Here is a 21,587-nt window from a genome sequence, read left to right as displayed (position 1 = left end):
TCTCTCTCTCTCTCTCTGACAATAAATAAAATCTTAAAAAAAAAAACTATGCCTTAGGGGTTTCTTACTCTGTAGCTGGCACATAGATAACTCCAAATTTGAAATAGTGCTGCATTTATTTTGTTTCATCATTATTATCTCAGTTACTCAAACTTTAAAGAGAGCTATATCAAGTTTGGCCTTGTTTTTAAGATATCAGGGCAAAAAATAAATGTTTAGAAACAAAGCTGAGTGCTTGAAATATTGTATTGCCATAGTTATGTCGATGTTCAAATATCTTGAAAAAGTGGCTATGTGCACTTACAGTAAAATATTCATTAAAATATAATAAGTAGTAATCACGATACACACATATACATAAGGGATAGTGGAAGGAAGACAGAATAGGCCTAATTCAAGCCCCAAATAATATAAATCAAAAATCAATTTGATTAGATTCAGGATTCAGCTGTTTTCATTTGCTTGCGAGTATCCGAGACTCTCATGTAATCAAAACAAAAAAACAAACAAAAAAAAACAAAACAAAAAACCCAAAACCAAAAATCACTAAAAGTTTTTAATAACGTCCCTTTGTGTGAACAGCACTGTGCAATCTTCAACAACGCAGAGAAAGCACAGGGAGGCATTTCTGCAAGTGGCTAGCAATCCCCGAGGCGACTCATCTACCGTCGCTATCTGATCCCCAACTAAGGTGGTGCATCCCAGGCAAACCCAATTACGACTAACAACACAGGTGTAGAGAAACAGCATTTTATTGGAGCCTACAGAAAAGCCTTCGTTCACACCTAACGGGCATTGCCTGCCCAGCGTTCCAGCAATGCCCAGCGTTCCAGCCGCGACGAAAGCCTAGAGACAATGGAAACCACCCGGCCCGAGAGGCGCTGGGCGTGGGGGTGCGGGTGGGGGGTGCCCGGACATCCTTGTGAGCTCCTCAAGGCAGGGCTCAGACCCGCAGAGCCCACTGCAGCCCCCCAGGGCGAATATACCGCGAGTCCCAAGCTTTGGGGCCAGGTCCAGGGACTTTCCGTAGCAATTTTGTATTTAGAATCCTGAAATCTTTCTCTTAAAGTGATGCAGCCCTGATCCCTAACTTCCCTCAGCCCCACCACCGAAAAAGAAGCTGAGCCTCAGGCCTCGCACACCGTGAGGATTGCCTCCCAAAATTTTAGCCGCCTCTCCCGGACGGAAACCGCCTCCATTTATGGACGCAGAACTTGTGGCCACACCTAGGCGGTGGTAGACGGGTAAGCGCTTGGAATCCGCCGGACGGAGTCTGGGAACCCGCGGGAGCTAGAGGAGCCAGGCCGGGGGAAAGGGGCGGAGTCTAGAAGGAAGGGGGCGGGGCCGGGCGCCCAGGAGCCTGGCGAGCCGGTAGGCGGGGCCCAGCTTGGAGTTGGCCCGCAGCCCGGGCAGCGAGGGGGCGTGGCCGGCACTGCTGCACCCAAACTCCGCCCCCGCCCGTCCTCTTTGCAAGAGGGACGCAAGCCGGGAGGAAAGGGGAGTTCAGGAGGCGGCGGCGGCGGCGCTGGAGCGCTCCTCTCGGGGACCGGCTGACCCGGGGAGCGAGGACATCGCTCCGCACCGCTCTTCCGCCTGCCGCCAAGCCGTCCCTTCTCGCTATGTCCCAGAGCAGGCATCACGCCGCGGCCCCGCCGCTGGAGCGCGAGGACAGCGGGACCTTCAGGTCAGCGCCCGAATAGTCGGGGCCGAGCGGGGCAGGGCCGGGAGTGGTGGGCGCGAGAGGCGGGGCGGAGGAGCCTCCTTTCCAGCGGCATTCTGGGTAAAGCCCTTTCCCGTCGTCCTCGCCCCAGCGGCTGCGGGCGGACCCGGGGGCACTCGGCTCCGCCCTCCCGGCTGCGCGCGGGCTGGGGTCTGCGGCCTGGCCCCGCCCCTCTTGCGGCCCCAAGCTGCGCGCGGGGTGGGCGGAGGGGGCGCGCCGCCGCCACCCGGGAGACCGGTTCTGTGGGTTTGGTCCTGAGAGATTGCAGCGCTCGAGACTTCGGGGACTGCCTCCCACCCGCTTTCAAGTTATCGCCCCAAAGCCCTCTTTTCACCCTGCGGGTTGCCCGCCGCAGCGGGGCCCGGAGACTGGTGCGATTCGCCATCTCTGGCGCTGACGGCAGGGGAGATTCGGCGCCTCCCGCATCAGTGTTGGTGGCAATCAAAGCTAGCTTCTGTATGCTTCTGCTTCCCTCCCCGCTTTGGCATGCAACGCACACCTTTTTCTGGTTTTTGCAGTTTGGGGAAGATGATTACAGCTAAGCCAGGGAAAACACCAATTCAGGTATTACACGAATACGGCATGAAGACCAAGAACATCCCGGTTTATGAATGTGAAAGATCGGATGTGCAAATACACGTACCCACTTTCACCTTCAGAGTAACCGTTGGTGACATAACCTGCACAGGTCTGTATGCACAGTTAACCCCATGCTCGTGTGGGTTGTCCGGCAAGACTTGGTATTGCTTTTCAGTTCGGAAAAGTGCCCTTTTTACCAGGGACGGCTGTGAGGAGCAGACTCTTGAAACTGCGACCTCTCATCTCAGGTCATGGGGACTTTCCAGCTCCATCTGATTCTCTCCCGAATTTTCTCTTCTCCAGATACCAAGAAAAGCTCAGAAACATGCCCTAGGATCCTCCTAGGGTTCTTTAAGAATTAGGGAGACGCAGGAAAGGTTCTTGGAGCAACCATAGCTGGATCAGTAGGTGCTGACAAGTTTCATAGATTATAGAAGATGCCAAGAGACATGAGCACAGAATTTTCTGAGCCTCACCTCTGTTTGTATGGACTCATCTGACACTTTGAGCCCATTGTGCCACACTTGTTTGTGTATCCAAGCCAAGTGAGGAAGACAGCTCAAATACCATTTCATTGCAAATACCATATTTCATAGCACCTAGCACCATCTAGTTCCTAACACTGTACAGGTTTTAGTAAGATGTCATCTCCTTTTTTATACATGAGAAAACAGGTTAACATGCCCAAAGACACATAACAATGAAGTTTCAGAGCTCAGACTCCCCTTATGGTCTGTGAGCTTGAACAAATGATAACTAAATTTACCATTTGTAAATGTAGGCATTTTGTTTCTTATGTATCTATTTAGTTGCAAACAAAAAATAATACTAAATTTAATTCTGGAGAATGCCAAGAAAACAATTCAACAGGAAGGCTGGAGTTGCATCATCTCCTAATCTAAAGACATCATTTGTTTAGGTCCCTGAAAATCTGGATTCCACTATTTTCTTTGAAACAACTTTAATTTTGAGGCTTTATATGAGGCAGGTGGATTGTAGGTGATAGCTGGAAGTTTCCTCATAATGAACCATGGAATCGTTGCATTACTCCTTAACAGGTCTATTTTTAAATATTCAGTGAACATTTAAAAAAAGAGTCTTTTCCCCTTCAGTGTGTTTTGGGCCCAGGGATTAACAACCTAGGGCAACCAACCATTCCGCTTAGGCCCCTGCTCTCCTCCCCCTGCCCTGTCTTCCTGTGCAAGTTTATGCCCCTCCACAGGTTCGAGTGCTCTCTAAAGCTGAACATCCTGAAATTTCTGTCTTCATTCAGCCCAGGTCTGGTTATGGAACAGTCTGTCAATCTGTGCTTGCTATGCCTCTTCACTTGGATGACCCAAAAGCATCTCAGTCTCACGTTGTCCCAGACTGAGACCATCTCTTTTCCCTCAAGATTGTTCTCCGTGCATTGCCTCACTCACTAAAGGCGCCACTGTCACCCATTTGCTCACAGTGGAAAGTTGGGTTTCATTTTCGTGACTCCTTCCTCTCGCTCTCCGTCTGCCTCTTGCCCACTCTTCCACCAAGTCTTACTTCTTAAGCAGCTCTGGCATCTCCCTGCTTCCCTTGTCTTCCCACTGCTGCAGTCTGGACCACCATTGTCTCGCACGTGGACCACAGCTGCCATCTTGCTGCTGCTCTCTCAGCTTCTAGTCCCAGGCTGTCCATTCTCATATGACACTGGCTCTTTAGATCTGTTCGTGTGCTTCTTGCTCCTAAAATTCATTCAATGGTGTGCCCATCACCCTCTGGTTAAATACAGATTTCTTGATATGACTTAAGGGCCTTGCTTCTCGAAATGTGATCAGCAACAGCATTACCATCACCTGGGCCCTTGCTGCAAATGCTCTGGAATATCAGAACCCATGCCAGACCTGTGGGATCAGAGCATACATTTGAACAAAATTCCCAGGCAATTCCTATGCACATTCAAGTTTGAGAAGCACAAATTTAGAAGACCGTTCTTTGACCTCTCTTCCTACTGTCCCAGCCCTGTCGTCTTTTATCTCAAAACCCTTTTCCTTAAGCTCTTCTCTCCCCAGCTGCTCTGGGATCTTGAGAACACCATGCTCCCCATTACCTCCAAGCCCCAGCAGGTGCTCTTTTCTCCACCCAGAATGCTCTTCCTAACCCCGTCGCCCCAGCTCTCTTCACCTTACTAGCTTTTACTAGTCTTTTATGTCTTCGTTCAACTATCTCTTCCTTCCTGAAACCTTTCTGGATTCTTACCAAGAGGAGGGGAGCTGCCCCTTTTGCGTGCTTCCCCCTCCAGTTTGCACTTTGGTTGTAACACCTACAACTGTATTTCAGAGGCCTCTTCACAGACAAAATCCTGCACTAGGCTGTGTGCTCCTTAAGGGCCGGGATTCTGGTTCGAAATCTCTGATATCTCTTAAGTCCCTAGGTTAGTGGATAAAGGTGTATGTTTTGTGTGTCCTCTGACATTTGAGGGTCACGGTTGAAATTCATTCCATATCCTGTTTCTTTCCTCCACACCAGAGAAATGGACATCAGTATTCTGGTACCACTTATGAAAGGTTCTCAGCACCTAGCTTGAACTCAGAAGGGCAAAAGATCGAATTTACCATTTAACAGGTGTGATGGCTTACTGAAATTAGGCTGCAGTTTCAGTAATGAGTCAGGCCCATTCCCCGACACCCTGTTAGCTATGAAAGTAAGGGATATAGATTGTGTGAAAGACACATGACATAATCTCTCATGTTCCCTGTAGAAGCCTTCTCCCACTGTACGCAACATGTCGCCAAGAATGCTTAGCCAAACAGAGGAGTTAAACTCAGTATAGGATGGACTATTGAAATAAAACTGTGCACATTTTGCTATCAAACACTGTTAATATAAGTGGCTCCCTTGAAGGAGACTTCTTGCCAAAGAAGAATTTGCTCTCTCTCCAGGAATAAGGAATAGTAAAATACCAAGTTGCATTTTTTCAGAAAGTGTGACATGGTCTACTTTATTACCATTGTATGTAATAAACAAACATACACAAGAATTTTTGCATATAGGTGTACATAGAATTAGATACATAAAACTTAAAAATCACAGGTTTTTAGTGTATGAATTTCATGTAGAGACTTGTTACAATACATAGTATGTATTTTTATTACCCTTGTGTATGTATGTATAGAAACAATTACTGACTTTGTTTTGTGTTATGCAAATGTCTATGCAAGCCTCACACTTTCACAGCATATAAAGACATTTCTTTTTTCCTAACCTTAATTCAGGTGAAGGTACAAGTAAGAAGCTGGCGAAACATAGAGCTGCAGAGGCTGCCATAAACATTTTGAAAGCCAATGCAAGTATTTGGTGAGCTAAATTTCTTTGTATTCTGCAGCTCAAAAATATCATGGCTGAGGTAAGATTATAAGTTTGAACAAGCTCACAAAAGCAACAAAATGAACAGTTGTTAGTATTAGCTCTAAAATTCTATTTCCTTGTGAAAACCGGTCGGTCATTCGTTAAAGGCGACTTTATCCTTAAGAAATTCAATCCAGCAATTAAGTGTTAAATGAAAGCTCTCAGGAATGAGGCTTTTTTTCTCCCCTCAGTGGGATGCAACAGTAGAGAACCCCAGTTTTTCTGGAAGATATCTTACTGTGTTAAGACTGTAATAATTTCCACACTACATAAAATAAGTTGTGAAGTGCAAAAAGGTCAGTGGAAAGTACTCTTCAGAAGATTCTAATTTGGAAGGCGACAAAGTGATTTCCTTTTATTATAGAATGTATACCAAATATAAGAAGATGTTAAGTGCCATTAAGTGGGATGTTAACCCTTGATGAGATTTTTTTCCAAAACAAATTTGTTGTCACTTTAGGTGCTTTTGGAAAATATTGGTCCTGGAGCTTCTCATGTATCGTAGAGTGAGGTCTTTTGGTTTCTAATGGACACAGTCTGGAGCATCCTGAGCCTTTAAATTCTCCTCTTCTCATGCACTCAGTTATTCCTGGAGTGTAGTCTGGTGCCTGCTCAGCGTTGAAAGCAGAGGTCCATGGGAATTGAGAAGGGGTTTTCCTCCAGCTTCAAAACTTTTGGTCTAGCATGTACTTAGGTTCTCATGCGGTGCTCCTCCCCTTCCCAAGCCCTTCCAAAGCATTTGAGTAGCTTAGAATGAAGCATTGACAAGCTTTAGATCTCCCAAAACAATGCTTGAGTCTTTGGGGTCATACATTATAGCTGATTTATGCTGGCTTTGAAGACATGCCCAACGACATGGGAGGTGTCAGATTCTCCCCTCACCGTTGATGACCATGCTATTTCTGTGCTGCCCAAAGGTCAACCCAAAGTGTTGAGTATATCTGTAGAAATGAACATATGGGGTGTCCTTTCTGCACAGGGACATTTCGCTTTGTCAGCAAAAAAAGGCTAACAAGCTTTACTATATATTTGTGCTTCTTGACAGATAAGATGGGAATTACTAAGCTGTAATCAGGCCTAAAGTGGCCTGATTTAATACAGAGACTTTCTCACTTCTCCATCACAATTATTTGGGTAGCTTCGGCGTGCAGCATAGTAAGTGAATATTCCTGTCTCATCAGCCTATGTAAAGCTTGAGATTCTGGCAGGTGGAAAAGCAACCTGATGAAGTGGCAATAACTAAACCGCTTTTGTCATGGAAAAGTGACTCCTCAGTCACCTGGGTGGTAGTAACCTTGAATGTAGCTTTACTCGGGGCTAGAAACTCATCGCCTAAATAATGAGTAATTTCAAACGAGTTAGAAGACACTGTTCTCTCTCGGGCGCCTGGGTGGCTCAGTGGGTTAAGCCGCTGCCTTTGGCTCAGGTCATGATATCAGGGTCCTGGATCGAGTCCCGCATCGGGCTCTCTGCTCAGCAGGGAGCCTGCTTCCCTCTCTCTCTCTCTCTGCCTGCCTCTCTGTCTACTTGTGATCTCTCTCTCTGTCAAATAAATAAATAAAATCTTTAAAAAAAAAAAAGACACTGTTCTCTTTTTCCCCAACCATAGTCCCCACGTGCTAAAACCAGGTACATGTAGGCCATCTACTTGATGCAGGGTACATGCCAATCTCAGGAGGATTGTTCTAGCGTGGAGCAGATGATAGATCAGATGGATTTTTCTCCCATAATTATTTTAGTTGAAAAACAGTGTTATGATCTGTAGCATGCACATTACCAGGCTAAATTTCCTGTCCGATCACTAGTCTTTCCCTTTTTGTGTAGCTGTGACAGTACTATGGTTTATTTAAACATTTTTATTGAGCATTTTATATGCACAGTCCTCTGAGGCTTATGGAGGTAAGTAGTACATAGGCTCTGCCATCAAGGATTTTACATCTGAGCACAGGAGCGACATGGTGAGGGATGGACAAATTACATGTATTTGTAAGAGTGTAGAATTTATGGTAAAATAATTTGCCTAAGAAAGGGTCAACCTAAACATTAATAATGGTTCAAAGGAGGGAGAAATTATGCTCCTTTATGTTCCATAATAATACAGGTTTCTTAGAGGAAGTGGCATTTGAGATATACCTTGGTTAGTGGATAGATCACATTCTCATAGAAGAGGTGGGAGAGAAGGGCATCCCATGGAGAACAGCAGGGGCATGGAGGACGAAATAAGAAATGCTTGTCATTTACTTAATAGTTTGGGGAAAATTATTTTGTTTTATAACATTTTAAAAAAATGTTCAGCTTTGCAGTTCCTGACCCCTTAATGCCTGACCCTTCTAAGCAACCAAAGAATCAGCTTAACCCTATTGGTTCATTACAGGTAAGTCACAGGGTTTTTTCCTTACATAACACTTTGTCTATTGAAGAAAGATGTCATAAATTGATCATATGACAAGGGCTGAAACAAGGAATAAATATTTCAAAGATAAGATGGTATAATATTTTGTTTTCCCAGTTATGATCATTAGATATTACAGCACTTACTTGCAATTATTTTCCTATTTATTTACGTTTTGGATTTTCTTCCATATACAGTATCTGCCTTTGGTTTGTGGAATTCTCATTTGAGATCAACAGGACCCCAGTGCACATGGGTAGAGTGTTTTATACTTTAAGAATATTTCTTGCCACTGTTGTGACAAACCTCTTTCTACTTCTGTTAAGACAGAAGATTTTATAAAGAACCCAGATCTGGCAACCTACCTCAAGAGAGGGGAAGTAGTCTATTTGCTTATTCTACCAAAAAAAAAAAAAAAAAAAAAAATTCAGCTTTGAATTTCTGCATGCAGAATAGCCTTCTTGCAGATTTATCCATGTGCTCTGTTGGACAGCTTCCCTCACCCTTATCCAGCCTGTCTTTTGGTCCCTTTCTTCACCTGATCTTTCTTCAGCTCTGTCCAAGCCTGTTTGTTTGCTGCCTTTGCGCATCTGCTCTTGTTCCAGTGCAGTAGTTAGCCGGCTGTGGGCAGGAAGTCTGTAACTAGGAGTGAGAGGCATTAGAACTGCTGACAGTGAGACCTGTAGATGTTCCCCAGGAGGGCCATAGTAGCTTCTCTTTCTCTTTTAGCTCTCTGATATTTGCTTGCTCTGGCTTAATAGGGGAACACCATTCCTATCCTAGCAGTAAACTGCTTCAGTTGTGGTATTGTGGGCTTGCAAGATATAAAATGCAGGAATATTTATGGAGCATATAAAGTCTTCCCCCATTTTTCCATTGCAGAATATCATTATTCTTTTCAAACATACAAATAGAGATGGGATCAAAATCATGAAAGAGTATCATTTATGTGATTAAGCCATTGCATAGTAAAAATTACTACTAAAGCCTCATCTCGATTTTCTAGGAGTTGGCTATTCATCATGGCTGGAGACTTCCTGAATATACCCTTTCCCAAGAGGGAGGACCTGCGCATAAGAGAGAATATACCACAATTTGTAGGCTAGAGTCATTTATGGAAACTGGTAGGTATTTCTTTTACTCTTATACAACTGAAGACCTTTGAAATATTTTCAGATGATGAATGACCATAGAAAGTTCTGTTGTGATTTCCTTTCAAATATTTCTGTGGGGGGAAAAATTGATACACTCCTATTCTACTGGCTCTTTCTACAGTTGAATTTAAGTATAAATATTTGGCTTAAGAGTACTTATGCTTCTTAATTTGATATTTTTAAAAATCCTGGAGAAGCTCATTTATGGAAATAATTGACTTTACATATTCTTGTGTTGATGTGTTAGAATCATTTTAGAAAAAAGCAATGTAAATCACTTGGAAGTTTCAACAGCTGTTCTAGAAAATTGGAGGACTAGAAGAAGATCACATTTGAAAATAAGATGATTAATAAGAGGCTAGATGGCAAAAAATAGCATGAGCTAAAAATAAAGTAGAAATTATCCCTTTGAATGATAGCAACTTCCATGTTATAAGGGCCAGAAATAATGGGGGGAAAGTCACTTAATAGAGTACTAAGTAAGGGTCCCTATTGTAATGTCTCACCATGTTTCTATCATTCTTAAAATGGCATGAAATGGAATGGGCTAGGTATCTGTTTCAAGTAATAAACAACTGTTTGCCCAATGCAAAAAGCATTGGACTGCAAGTGGGAACCCCAACTTCCATTCTTTTTAAAAAGATTTTATTTATTTATTTATTTATTTGAGAGAGCATGCACAGCGGTTGGGGCAGGGTAGAAGGAGAGGGAGAATCAGGGTCCCCAACTGATCAAGGAGCCCAACATGGATCTCTATCCCAGAATCCTGGGAACCATGACCTGAGCCTATGCAGACAGATGCTTAAACCACCGAGCCACCCAGGCACCCCACCTTGTGTCCATTCTTGATGCACCTTGATTTGCGAGGGTAGGCAAATTACTTAATCTCTCTAGACCTCAGTTTTTAAATCTGTAAAACAAAAAGCATGACAGCAGATGATACTTACGGTGTCTTTCAACTGCAGTATCTCCTGTGCCCTTCTTATTCATGTTAAAGAAAAATTCCACATGGTTGTCAGTTTGTAGAAGATGGTAAGTCAGAAGTAGACCTCAAGAGGTAAGAGCTATAATTCAGGTGTACCTTAATAAATTTGATTACTTGGTCAGAATTAAACCAAGTATGATTCATTAAAGCTAGGCCATAGGGAAATATACCTGTTAAAAACAGAAAGTGTAACTATTAAAGAAAAAATGTCAAAGAAATGCCTTCAGAAATGTAAGAATTGATAGTTGTATCGGGGCGCCTGGGTGGCGCAGTTGGTTAAGCACCCAACTGTGGGTGTTGGCTCGGGTTGTGATATCAGAGTTGTAAGATTGAGCCCTGTATCGGTGTTCTCTCTCAGCACGGAGTCTGGACTCTCCCTCCCTCTCTCCCACCCCTCTCTCCCCACCCCCCTGCACTCATGTGCATTCACTTTTTCTCTCTCTAAACTAAATAAATCTTTTTAAAAAAAGAACTAATAGGGGCACCTGGGTGGCTCAGTGGGTTAAAGCCTCTGCCTTCAGCTCAGGTCATGATCCCAGGATCCTGGGATCGAGCCCCACATCGGGCTCTCTGGTCAGCAGGAAGCCTGCTTCCCTTCCTCTATCTCTCTGCCTGCCTCTCTGCCTACTTGTGATCTCTGTCTGTCAAATAAATAAATAAAAATCTTAAAAAAAAAAAAGAACTAATAGTTGTATGAAGCACAATAAGCAAAGATGTCAGCAAAAGAATAGTATAGTTCTCTGATCAAAAAATAATACTTTATACTCTATGGACACTAATTTCTTTTCTAAACCTACCATTTCTTTTTTTATTTAGGAAAGGGGGCATCAAAAAAGCAAGCCAAGAGAAACGCTGCTGAGAAATTTCTTGCCAAATTCAGTAATATTTCTCCAGAGAACCACATTTCTTTAGTAAGTAATGATCAAGATGCCTGTGATGACAATGCGATTAAGCATCTCTTGCTGTAGGAAACTTGCCTAGATTCCTTGTTACATAGACACTTGAGAGTCATAATTTTAAAAAATCTCTTCACTGTTCAGATGTACACGACCCCAATTTTAGCTGTCACAAGGGTGACCAGGTAAGAGCGCTTGGGAGACACAGTCAAATTCAAAATCACATGATGGGATCGAAAGATGATAAGCCAATATTGCCATTTTGTCTTCACATTGACAATGCATTCATTCATTTATCCACTCAGCAGACATTTAGTGAGCTCGTACTGTGTGCCGAACTTTGTGCCAGCTTCTGTGCATCTGAATAAGACAGTCTCAGCCACTCGGGAGTTTGTAGCCCACTAAAAGAGAAAATAACCTGATGGACTAGTCCTTACAGAGAGGGCTTGGCAACCTAGAAGGATCCAGCCAAGACTGGGGATTTCAGGAGGACTTCTTGGAGGAGGTATATCTAAGCCAAGACCTACAGGATGAGAACAGTAGGAAAGAATTCCAAAGAGAAAAAAGAGTACCTACACAGACCCAGGAGTAAAATATTATATGTCATCTGAGAACCCTAAGTAGTTTGGCTTGGCTAGAGCATAGAGTTGGAGGAGGGTGTCTCAAAAATGAGGCCAGAAGGCCTCTTTGGGATTAAATCTGGAAGGGACTACTATAGTCGAGAGATTGAACTTTATCCCGAGGGTGGAGCAAAAATGATATTTGGCAATCACTGATAACTCTTCCTTAAAATTTAAGAATTTTAAGCTGGGAAGGACAGGATTAGAAGGGGAATCACTAGCTGCACTATGGTGAGTGAATGAGTCTTAGACTCAGAGACCTGAAGAATGTTTTACAAAAAATGGATGAGAAATGTTGGTGACCTGGACTAAGCTAGTGGCAGTCGACATGGTTAGTTTAAAAGTTATTTAGAAAACTGGAGTGAAGAGGGCATGACAGTTGATTGAATGTGGGGACTAAGGAGAAAGGAGAAAGTAAGCTAGATTGACAACTGAGTAGATGGTGGTACCATTTAGTAGTATGGGGAGCACAGAAGATGAGTGGGACATGAGAGGGAGAAGATTCTGAGTTAATATCTGCAATGAGTTAATACCTATAGCGAGTAGGATATATTCAATCTGAAGTGTTTGGAGAATTAAGTAAAGATATGGAGTAGGCAGCTGGGCAAACAAATACAGAGTGTAAGAGATTGAGCTACCTGTGACATATTGTTTGAGATTATGATATTCTCCATCTTATGGTACATTATCTGAGGATTTATTAGGTGGGGCATGAGAAGTGAGGACTATAGTTGTGTCCTAGATGATAACAAAATAAGGGCTCATCCTGTAGGAAAAAAAAATCGAAGACCATACACAAATAAAGTAATAAAATTTTGGTTTTACATTCTTAATAGAAAAACATTAAAGAGTGCATTCATTTGTTTTAAAATTGGATCAGAAAGGACACTGAAATCACAAAGCACAGATAAGTTTATAAGTGGTTTTATATGTGAATTCTGTTGAATATTCAAGGAAGAAATCATTTCCAATGCTATTTAAACTCTTCCAGGCAATACATATATACAGAGGGGAAGCTTTTAAATTTATTTTTCAAAACCAACATAACACTAACACCAAAACCTGACAATAGCAAATCCCAATGGAAAAAATTATGGATTAAGCTCCCTTATAGTGAAACACCTTAATAAAATATCCAGTAAAAATATAAAGTAAAAGAATAATATACCAGAAAAAAGTTGGGCTTCTTTCAGGAACACAAGGATATTTCTTTTGTATTTCAGGAAGGCAAGGCTGGGTCCTGTAAATCTGTTACAATAATTAATCACCTTAATGGGTCAAAGGAGAAAAACAAGTCAATGGATGCCAAAAAGATATTTAGCAATCATTGATAAACTCTTTTAAAAATATCCCTATTGTTTTGAGAAACAGAACAGATGAACATGAGGAAGGGAAGGAAAAGTAAAATCAGATGAAAATAGAGAGGAAGGACACCTGGGTGGTTCAGTCAGTTAAGTATCTGCCTTCAGCTCATGTATGATCCTGGGGTCCTGGGATCGAGTACCAAATCTGGCTCCTAGCTCAGCATAGAGCCTGCTTCTTCTGCCTGCTGCTCCCTCTGCCTGCCACTCCCTCTACTCATGCACATGCCTAATCGCGGTCTCCCTCTGACAAACAAACAAATAAAATCTTTTAAAAAAAGAAAATAGAGAGGAAGGCAAACCAAAGAGATACTTAATTCTAGGACACAGGGTTGCTGGAGGGGATGTGGGTGAGGGGATGGGGTAACTGGGCGATGGGCATTAAGGAGGGCACATGATATGAGCACTGGGTGTTCTATACAGCTGATGAATCACTAAATTCTACCCTTGAAACTAATAATACAATATATGTTAACTGAATTGAATTTAAATAAAAATTTAAAAACATATCCCTATTGTGACTCAAAAGATACCTAAAAAAAAAAAATCAGAATCAGTTACATGTTTACATATTACATCCCTTCCCATTAATTTCAGAAAAAAAGATATCCATGAATGCCATTTTTTAAATCTTGTTCTAGAAGTACCAATCAATGTAATTAGATAAAACAATGAGGTTGAAAATTTAAAAAGAAGAGATAAACATGATCATTAACTACAAATAATATGATTGTGCCCCTGTAAAAGAAAAATTTCTAGAATAAGAGAATTCATCAAGGTGATTGATCATAAAATTAATGTATAAAACCAATAGCTTTTTCATATTTAGGATTATGAAGGTAACCACTAGAATAATTAAAGAAGAGTGTTAAAAATTGCTTCTGGAAAGGGGGCTGAAGGTAGGGATGGAATGAGTTCAGGAGTGTTGCTTTTATAATTCTGTACTTTTTTACTTTTTGTGGTATGTGTTTTATTAACAAAATTTATGAAGATTGATAACATTGCTTATTTTAAAGGAAAAGAGAAATCTATCCTTAAAAAGTATACTAGGAAAAAAAAATCAGTAGTTTTCCTATTTATAAATATTAAGAGTTGGAATGAAAAAGATTTCAATAATAGGAAAGAGGATAATGTGCTGGAGAATAAACTTAAAATATGCAGACCCATGTGAAAAAACCTTCCAAACTCTACTGAGGGATTAACAGAAATTGAATTTATGTAAAGCTACCTATTTCCAGTGGGAAGACTCAATATTGTAAAATATATAAAAAGGTAATGTAGTCTCACTCTAAATCTACCAGAATTCATCTTGGATCACAATACAGCTTTACCAAGTTTATCCGGAGAAATAAACTCTCAAGAATAGTCAAGAAAACTGAAAAGGTAGAGTGGGACTCTACCTACCAGAGAATGAAACATACTATAAATCTATAGTGGTGAAACGTGTACTGGTACAGGGATAGAGGATAGAATAGAGAATCCAGGTACAGACAATAATCCACATAGGAGCAGAGTATATGACAATAGTGAGACTTCAGATCAGTGGGCAAAAGGATGGATTATTCAATAAATGATGTAGAAATAACTTACAGCCACATTTGCAGTGGGGGGTGGAGGGGAGGATGTGTGCAGGGGCGCGGTGTGAGTGTGGCGTATTTAGGCTGCTGCCTTACTCCTTATATAAAAACAAATTTTAGATGGATCAAAATTTTGAACATAAGAATTGAAACCAAGTTTGAGAAAACACAGAAGAGCTTTGCTTTTTAAAATTCTTAGTATAGAGGAGATCTTTGTAGTAGAACCTAAAACCTAGAAGATGTAAAGTAGTAAAAGACTGATAAATTTGACTCCATAAAATCTATTACACGCAAAAAATAAAAAAAATCTGTAAATAAAACCAAGAATAAGAACAAATTACTTTTAACACAGGTCTGTAATTGGACTATTTTCAGTACCACATAAAAAGCTCTTACACATCAATAAAAAAGATAATCCTGTAGGATACAAATGGTTAAAAAAATGATCAGCTTCACTCATGGAAATTAAAGAGATAACTATTTCCACCTTTTAGACTGATGAAACCTACAAAGTTATATAGTCCCAGGTGTGGGCAAGGGTATCAGAAAACAAGCACCCGCCAAGACTGTTGATGGTAGTATAAGTTGGTTTAGAAATCAGTCCAGAAGTATTTATCAAAATTAAAAGCATACCTGTTCTTTGTCTCAATTCTACTTCTAGAAATTATTCTACAGAGAAAGTCGTCCAAGCGCAAAAGTTTTATTTTAACATTGTTAGTAAAAAGAAGTCAGAAATAACCCAAAAGCCATAATTGAAAACTGGTGAAATATAGTGCCTAGATGTACACTGATATGAGAAAAATAAGATATAGAAGAGTAAGCTATCATTTTTGTTTAAAAGAAGATTATGGGGATGGCTGGCTGCCTCTGCCAGAGCATATGACTCGATCTCAAAGGTCCTGAGTTCAAGCCCCATGTTGGTGTGGAGCTACAAAGAAGAGAGAGAGAGAGAGAGAGAGAGAGAGGGAGGAAGAAAAAAGTAAAAAGTAAAATAAAAAGATTATGTGCACTTGAATTTAGAATTATAGAAGGTTATTGAAGAAATAGTTTTAACAGTAAGTACCTTTTGGGAGTGAAACATGTCTTCAGGAAGGAGTGGTAAGGAAAGAGACTATTCTTCATTATATACTTGTTCTTACTGAAATTACTCTATCAATGAATTAGAATTTTGTAAAAAAAGAAAAAAAAGTTCCAACCAAGGAATATGAAATTCTGCTTAACAAATTTTGCAGATTATTAATTCTATATACTGGCCATCCTTGTGATCTATTTTTTTGAAAATCCCTTAATCTCTGCCAGGCTCATTAATAAGACTATGGATAGGTTGCCCAACTTCAGATGGCAGTAGTTTTTGTTTGTTTTGTGAGATTTTTGGCATAATATATGAAGGCAATTTGAGAAAAATAAGCTAACATGGAAATGTAAAGCATTCTAAGAACAGAGGTGCAAAGGGAAGGATAGAGGGGACAATAAGGAAAAGAGGAAGAGGAGAACGTTCTATTGGGTTCTGGGAAAAGGCTGGTAAGCACTTGATGATCTCCTGCCATTCATTTGAAAGACTTGTCCTTCTCAAACCTAACTTGTACAATGCACCTTTTCTAGAGTTTTCTGCTTCCCAGCTGTCAGAGTGATTGGTTGGTATTCAATACAAGAAATCATAATGATGAAATTATTTTATATTTTAATTTGTAAATTGCTATTAGGCAGATTCAGTTGTTAACAGTTTGGTTTATACTGCTCTTAAATATCTTCTACATCTTTTTAAAAATATTTTATACATCTAAATGTGGCCTCAGGAAATTTGACTGAGAGACCTTTGTCCCATACGAAAGTATTTTTAAAAACTCCCAGTATATTACTGCATGTGCTTTTTTCTCTGATGTCGTGGTGTTTGTTAAATGTGTGCTTATTGGTGTTATCTCATTTAAAATGGGAAAGTTAACCAGATACTATTCATTTAAACATGGCTCAGTGGGTTAAGGCCTCTGCCTTCAGCTCAGGTCGTGGTCCCGGAGTCCTGGGATCGAGCCCCACGTCGGGCTGTCTGCTCGGCAGGGAGCCTGCTTCCCTTCCTCTCTCTCTTCCTGCCTCTCTGCCTACTTGTGATCTCTCTCTCTGTCAAATAAATTAAAAAAAAAAAAAATCTTTAAACATGCTTTATAAGGTATTAAATATGAGTGTCTAATAAATACTTGTAATTATAGCATTAGAACTCAGTCTGATTTACAAGTCTTACTCTTCATCTCTGTTTTTCAGACAAACGTAGTAGGCCATTCTTTAGGATGTACTTGGCATTCGTTGAGGAATTCTCCTGGTGAAAAGATCAACTTACTGAAAAGGAGCCTCCTCAGTATTCCAAATACAGATTACATCCAGCTGCTTAGTGAAATCGCCAAGGAACAAGGTTTTAATATAACATATTTGGATATAGGTAGGATTTTTTTTTTCCTTTGGCTTGCCTCAAAATCTGTTTTTAAAATGTATTTCAGAAACAAAGCCTGTATTACAATTTATTTCATTGACCAGGGATACTGAAGTGACTCACATATATATATATATATATATATATATATATCTTTCATACACACATATGTTTATGCATATAAAATTAGCAGAGTTCTATTCATCACTGATATGTCCCATTCTTATAAATAATAATAGCAGCTAACATCTCTATAGATGTTATAATAATAGAGAACAGTAGGTAATAGTTATAGTTTTACTATAGCCCAGGCCCAGTTTTGAGGATATTACATATTTCAGCTCATTAAATTCTCAAACTAATCTATGGAGTAGGTCGATTATCCTTATATATAAGGAGAGAAAGAAAGGCTCAGAGAGGTTCAGAAACTTGCCTGAGATGATGTAGCTGGTTAGCGGTAGAGCCCGATCAGGGGAAGAGCCCCTGCAGATCCAGTGTCCATTAAACCAGCTCTGATGGAGAGCTTGACAAATAAAAACCAGCCACATTTCTAGAACAAGCACTAAGTTGGTGGGGCCAGACCCCTTCTCTCCACGTTGTCACTGTTGGCCAATTCAAGGAGATTAGTGGGGACAAACACTTTATAGCTTTATTCCATCCCAGCAATTGACTTCTGTATCTCCTCACCCTTAATCATTGAGGTAGACAGTTGTGGATAGATTAGAAAACAAGTCATATTGGATTTTAATTTACTTTATAAAGCTGGCACACGTGTGTTTGGTGTCTTGATTTTAACTGATGACATCAGTGTAATTTGTGAAGAATTTGATATCCCTTGTTCCATCCTTGTGGGCTGTGGGGACCCAGCTTGAAGGAGCTGCCAGCTCTGGTGTTTAGGTGCTTAAAGAATTTTTGATTTTCTCTGCTACTTTGGGATTGAATGTGACAGATAAAGTGTAATGTCTTAATATATACTGAGAGAGATGTGGAACATGGGAGTTTAGTACAGACACACGTGGTCAGAAGAGGTGGCTGATGGGAGACTATTCATTCAGTAAATATTTATTAAGTACCCACATTGTTTTAGGTGTTTCAGACACAGATGAATAAGCTAGGTCAAGAATAGGACTATGGATGGTAGAATCTGGGAAAAGAAAGAAAGTTGAGATGGCTTTTGAGATTATGAATTAATGATGCCTTTGAAATGCATCATACCAATTTTAAGAACTAAGTCTTCTAAATATAGAACAGCAGTCTAAACAGCACAGTCCACTAATTTGGCTAACTTCTATGCAGTTACCCACAAAAGAACCTAGACATCCTCCAAAAAATATACACAAATGGCCAACAGGCACACAGACAGATGCTCACTATCCTTAGTCATCAGGGAAATGCGGATCAAAACCACAGTGAGGTACTAGTTTGTCCCCACTGGAATGACTGTGATGAAGAAAGTAGAAGATAACAAATGTCGGCAAAGATGTAGTGAAATTTTAGCCCTCCCACACTGCATGGAATATAAAATGGTTCAGCCGCTGTGGAAAACAGAAATTTGCAGCTCTTCAGATGAGTTACCATGTGCCCAGCAACTCTACTGCCAGATATATACCCAGAAGAATTGTAAGCTGGTAGTCAAACACCTGTACACACCTGCTCACAGTAGTACTATTCACACTAGCCAAGAGATGGAAATAGCCCGAATGTCTATCTGCAGATGAATGGACAAATCAGTTGTGGTATACATGTGCAATTAAATATTCAGCCATGAAAAGAAATGAAGTTCTGAGACATGCTACCACATGGATTAACGTCAAAAACCTACTAAGTGAAAAGTGAGACACAAAAGGGTCACATTATATGATACCATTTAAATGAAATATCCAGGATAGTTTACTGCATAGATTGGTGGTTGCCAGGGGATTTGGGGGGAGGGGAGGTAGGGAGCAACTTCTCAAAGTGTATGGTATTTCTTCTTGGGAAAGTGAAATGATGAGAATATATATATATTTTTTTAAAGTTTTTATTTATTTGACAGAGATCACAAACAGGCAGAGGCAGGCAGAGAAGGGGGGGGAAGCAGGCTCCCCGCTGAGCAGAGAGCCCGATTCGGGGCCCAATCCCAGGACCCTGAGATCATGACCTGAGCTGAAGGCAGAGGCCCTAACCCACTGAGCCTCCCAGGCGCCCCGAGAATATTTTGTAGGTAGTTAGAGATAGCAGTTGCTCAACACTGTGAATGTACTAAATATTACTGCATAGTTACTTTAACATGGTTGATAGTATGTTACATGACTTTTACTTCAGTTTAAAAGGACAAAAAGGGTTCCTGGGTGGCTCAGTCATTGAGCGTCTGCCTTCGGATCAGGCATGATCCCAGAGTCCTGGGATCAAGCCCCACATCAAGCTCCCAGCTTGGTAGGAAGCCTGCTTCTCCCTCTCTCATTCCCCTTTCTTGTGTTCCCTCTCTCACTGTGTCTCTGTCAAATAAATAAATAAAATCTTTAAAAATTAACTAATTAACAAATAAAAAGAAAAAAAAAAAAAAGAAGCTCAATGCCAGAACTAGAAAGCCTCTTCACACATGAAAACACCTCCACTGTACCTGAATGTTTCCTATTATATTGACTGTGGCTGAGATAACATTGAATTGTGGCCACTTTTAAACAAATTGTAACTTACCTATTTCTCTTTCCCCTGTGTCATCTAACCATCCTTAGAGACAGTGATTCATCATTTGAGGAGAAGAACATTTGTTTCCTGAGTTTAGGTATTGTTTTTGAAACACCCTAACCCACATACACAGCATGCAACGAGACTGTCTGCACAGATGTAGAAGGAAAGAATACAGAAGGCAAAAGAGAGGTCTTGCCCTGAGCCATTTATTTCTGGGTTCAGAGGTCTCCTGAAAATAACCCTAGATTTCATAGTGAAAAACACGGTCTCTTTAGTGCTCTAGCCAGTGGGTTTTTCCCCTCTAAAAAAAAGTTGGATATGGTTCAGTTTGCAAACGCTGCTCAGCTAGCCACATTAGAATGTGGCCTTAGGGGCTTTAAAAAGAAAATGCAAGACGCTGGCTCCTCCTTCCCCAACCCCCTGTTTCTGACTGAGCAAGCTGGAGTGAGGCCAAGGCACCTGCTCGCCTTTGAAGCTCCCTCAGGTGATTTCGGAGCCCAGCTGTGGTTGAGAACTGCTAGAGTTGAGCTGTCGTGTTTTGGTTTCCTGTTTGGAGAAGAATGATAAAGTTGAGGAAGCGGAGTGGTATAGATTTAGACTGTAGTAAAGACTTGTTTTCATAAAGGGTGGGCTTTCTGTACACTTCACATTGACTGTCATGTTCGAACATGTCATTGCAGAAGAACTGAGCGCCAACGGACAGTATCAGTGTCTCGCCGAACTCTCCACCAGCCCCATCACGGTCTGTCATGGCTCTGGGATCTCCTGTGGCAACGCGCAGAGCGACGCCGCTCACAACGCCCTACAGTATTTAAAGATAATAGCAGAAAGAAAGTGAGCCTGGAGCAACTCCCGGAGCCCTCAGTAGCACAGAAGAACTCCCCCTGCGCCCCTCACCAAGTAAAATGTTTACTACATTTGAGTTTGTGTGTTGTTTCTAAATCTCTATCTAGATTCCATCAACACTCCAGAATTAACGACCTCCTCGTAGTTCTTAAACTCTTTTTAATGGCTTCAACTTTGTACTGGTATATTGTATTTATAAACTTTGTACCATAGGCAGAGCGTAGCACCCATGTTACAATGCCGCATCCATACAGGGAAGAAACTGCATGTTGCTGATGATGAGGATGATGAAGACAGCGAAGAAACAAAACTACTGCTAGCAACAGTCGTTCTTACTGGTGCTTAACCTCTTCTTTGCGCAAGGCTTTGTACAGGGAATTCGAGGGAAGCCCCTTAGAATTTGGAGGAATGCGCTGACAGACGTTCATTGAATGTCACTGTTGAATTTCAGGGAACATGATTGGTCTGCTGTGTATTTGAATCTGTGTAATAAAGAGCTGTTGTAATAGGTTCTGCTCGTTTTATGAACGTGTTACCAACCTACTGTTCTCGACCTACTGACCCTTCTCTGTAGCCATTCTTGGCAGTGACACGATGTGGATACCCTGTTACTTACCTATCTCTAGTATCCTTCTGAAAGTCCAAGTTGATAAAGCATCCATGGCCTAAGCAAAAACTTACAAATATCTATGTGATGAGTCCCTTCCATGTTCTTTCTCCAAGCAAATGTAACATCGTCTTTTTTTTGACAACCACTTACAGGAGTTGGCAGTTGAAAAAGTATTAGTAAAATCACAAAAACAAAACTTCCCAGTGCACTTAATTCAGTTACAAGAATGTTTCCAACAAAGCAGTGAGTGAGCAAAAGGTTAGGAGATCAGCCTCAGGCGCAAATTTTAATTTTGCCTTTTCTGTTTCCATCGATCATCAGTGGTCCCTCCGCCAGCTCCCGCGGATAGTGCTACTCTTGTGGATTCAGTGGAA

General features: G+C 41.1%; 1 protein-coding gene across 1 annotated transcript; it reads left to right on the top strand.

Annotated features, from left to right (window-relative positions):
* Positions 1-1,481: 1,481 nt before the first annotated feature.
* Positions 1,482-21,113, top strand: LOC111144698 (protein activator of interferon induced protein kinase EIF2AK2). Its single transcript, XM_022499127.1, has 8 exons — positions 1,482-1,684; positions 2,239-2,408; positions 5,545-5,626; positions 7,973-8,051; positions 9,076-9,193; positions 11,025-11,119; positions 16,919-17,093; positions 20,438-21,113. Exons 1-8 carry the CDS (start codon positions 1,620-1,622, stop codon positions 20,593-20,595), a joined length of 942 nt encoding a protein of 313 aa, XP_022354835.1. The 5' UTR covers positions 1,482-1,619; the 3' UTR covers positions 20,596-21,113.
* Positions 21,114-21,587: the final 474 nt, after the last annotated feature.

This window comes from Enhydra lutris, unplaced genomic scaffold (assembly GCF_002288905.1).
Source record: "Enhydra lutris kenyoni isolate GAN:26980312 unplaced genomic scaffold, ASM228890v2 scaffoldscaffold1, whole genome shotgun sequence".
Classification (NCBI taxonomy): domain Eukaryota; kingdom Metazoa; phylum Chordata; class Mammalia; order Carnivora; family Mustelidae; genus Enhydra; species Enhydra lutris.
This window is presented reverse-complemented; position numbering and strand designations above follow the sequence as displayed.

What these genes read in the sequence shown, in the direction of transcription:
- LOC111144698 (XM_022499127.1), top strand. Translation starts at nt 1,620, where the DNA reads ATGTCCCAGAGCAGGCATCACGCCGCGGCCCCGCCGCTGGAGCGCGAG. An exon ending in CAGAGAACCACATTTCTTTA is followed by an intron (nt 11,120 to 16,918) that starts GTAAGTAATGAT and finishes TCTGTTTTTCAG; the next exon opens with ACAAACGTAGTAGGCCATTC. An exon ending in TATAACATATTTGGATATAG is followed by an intron (nt 17,094 to 20,437) that starts GTAGGATTTTTT and finishes ATGTCATTGCAG; the next exon opens with AAGAACTGAGCGCCAACGGA.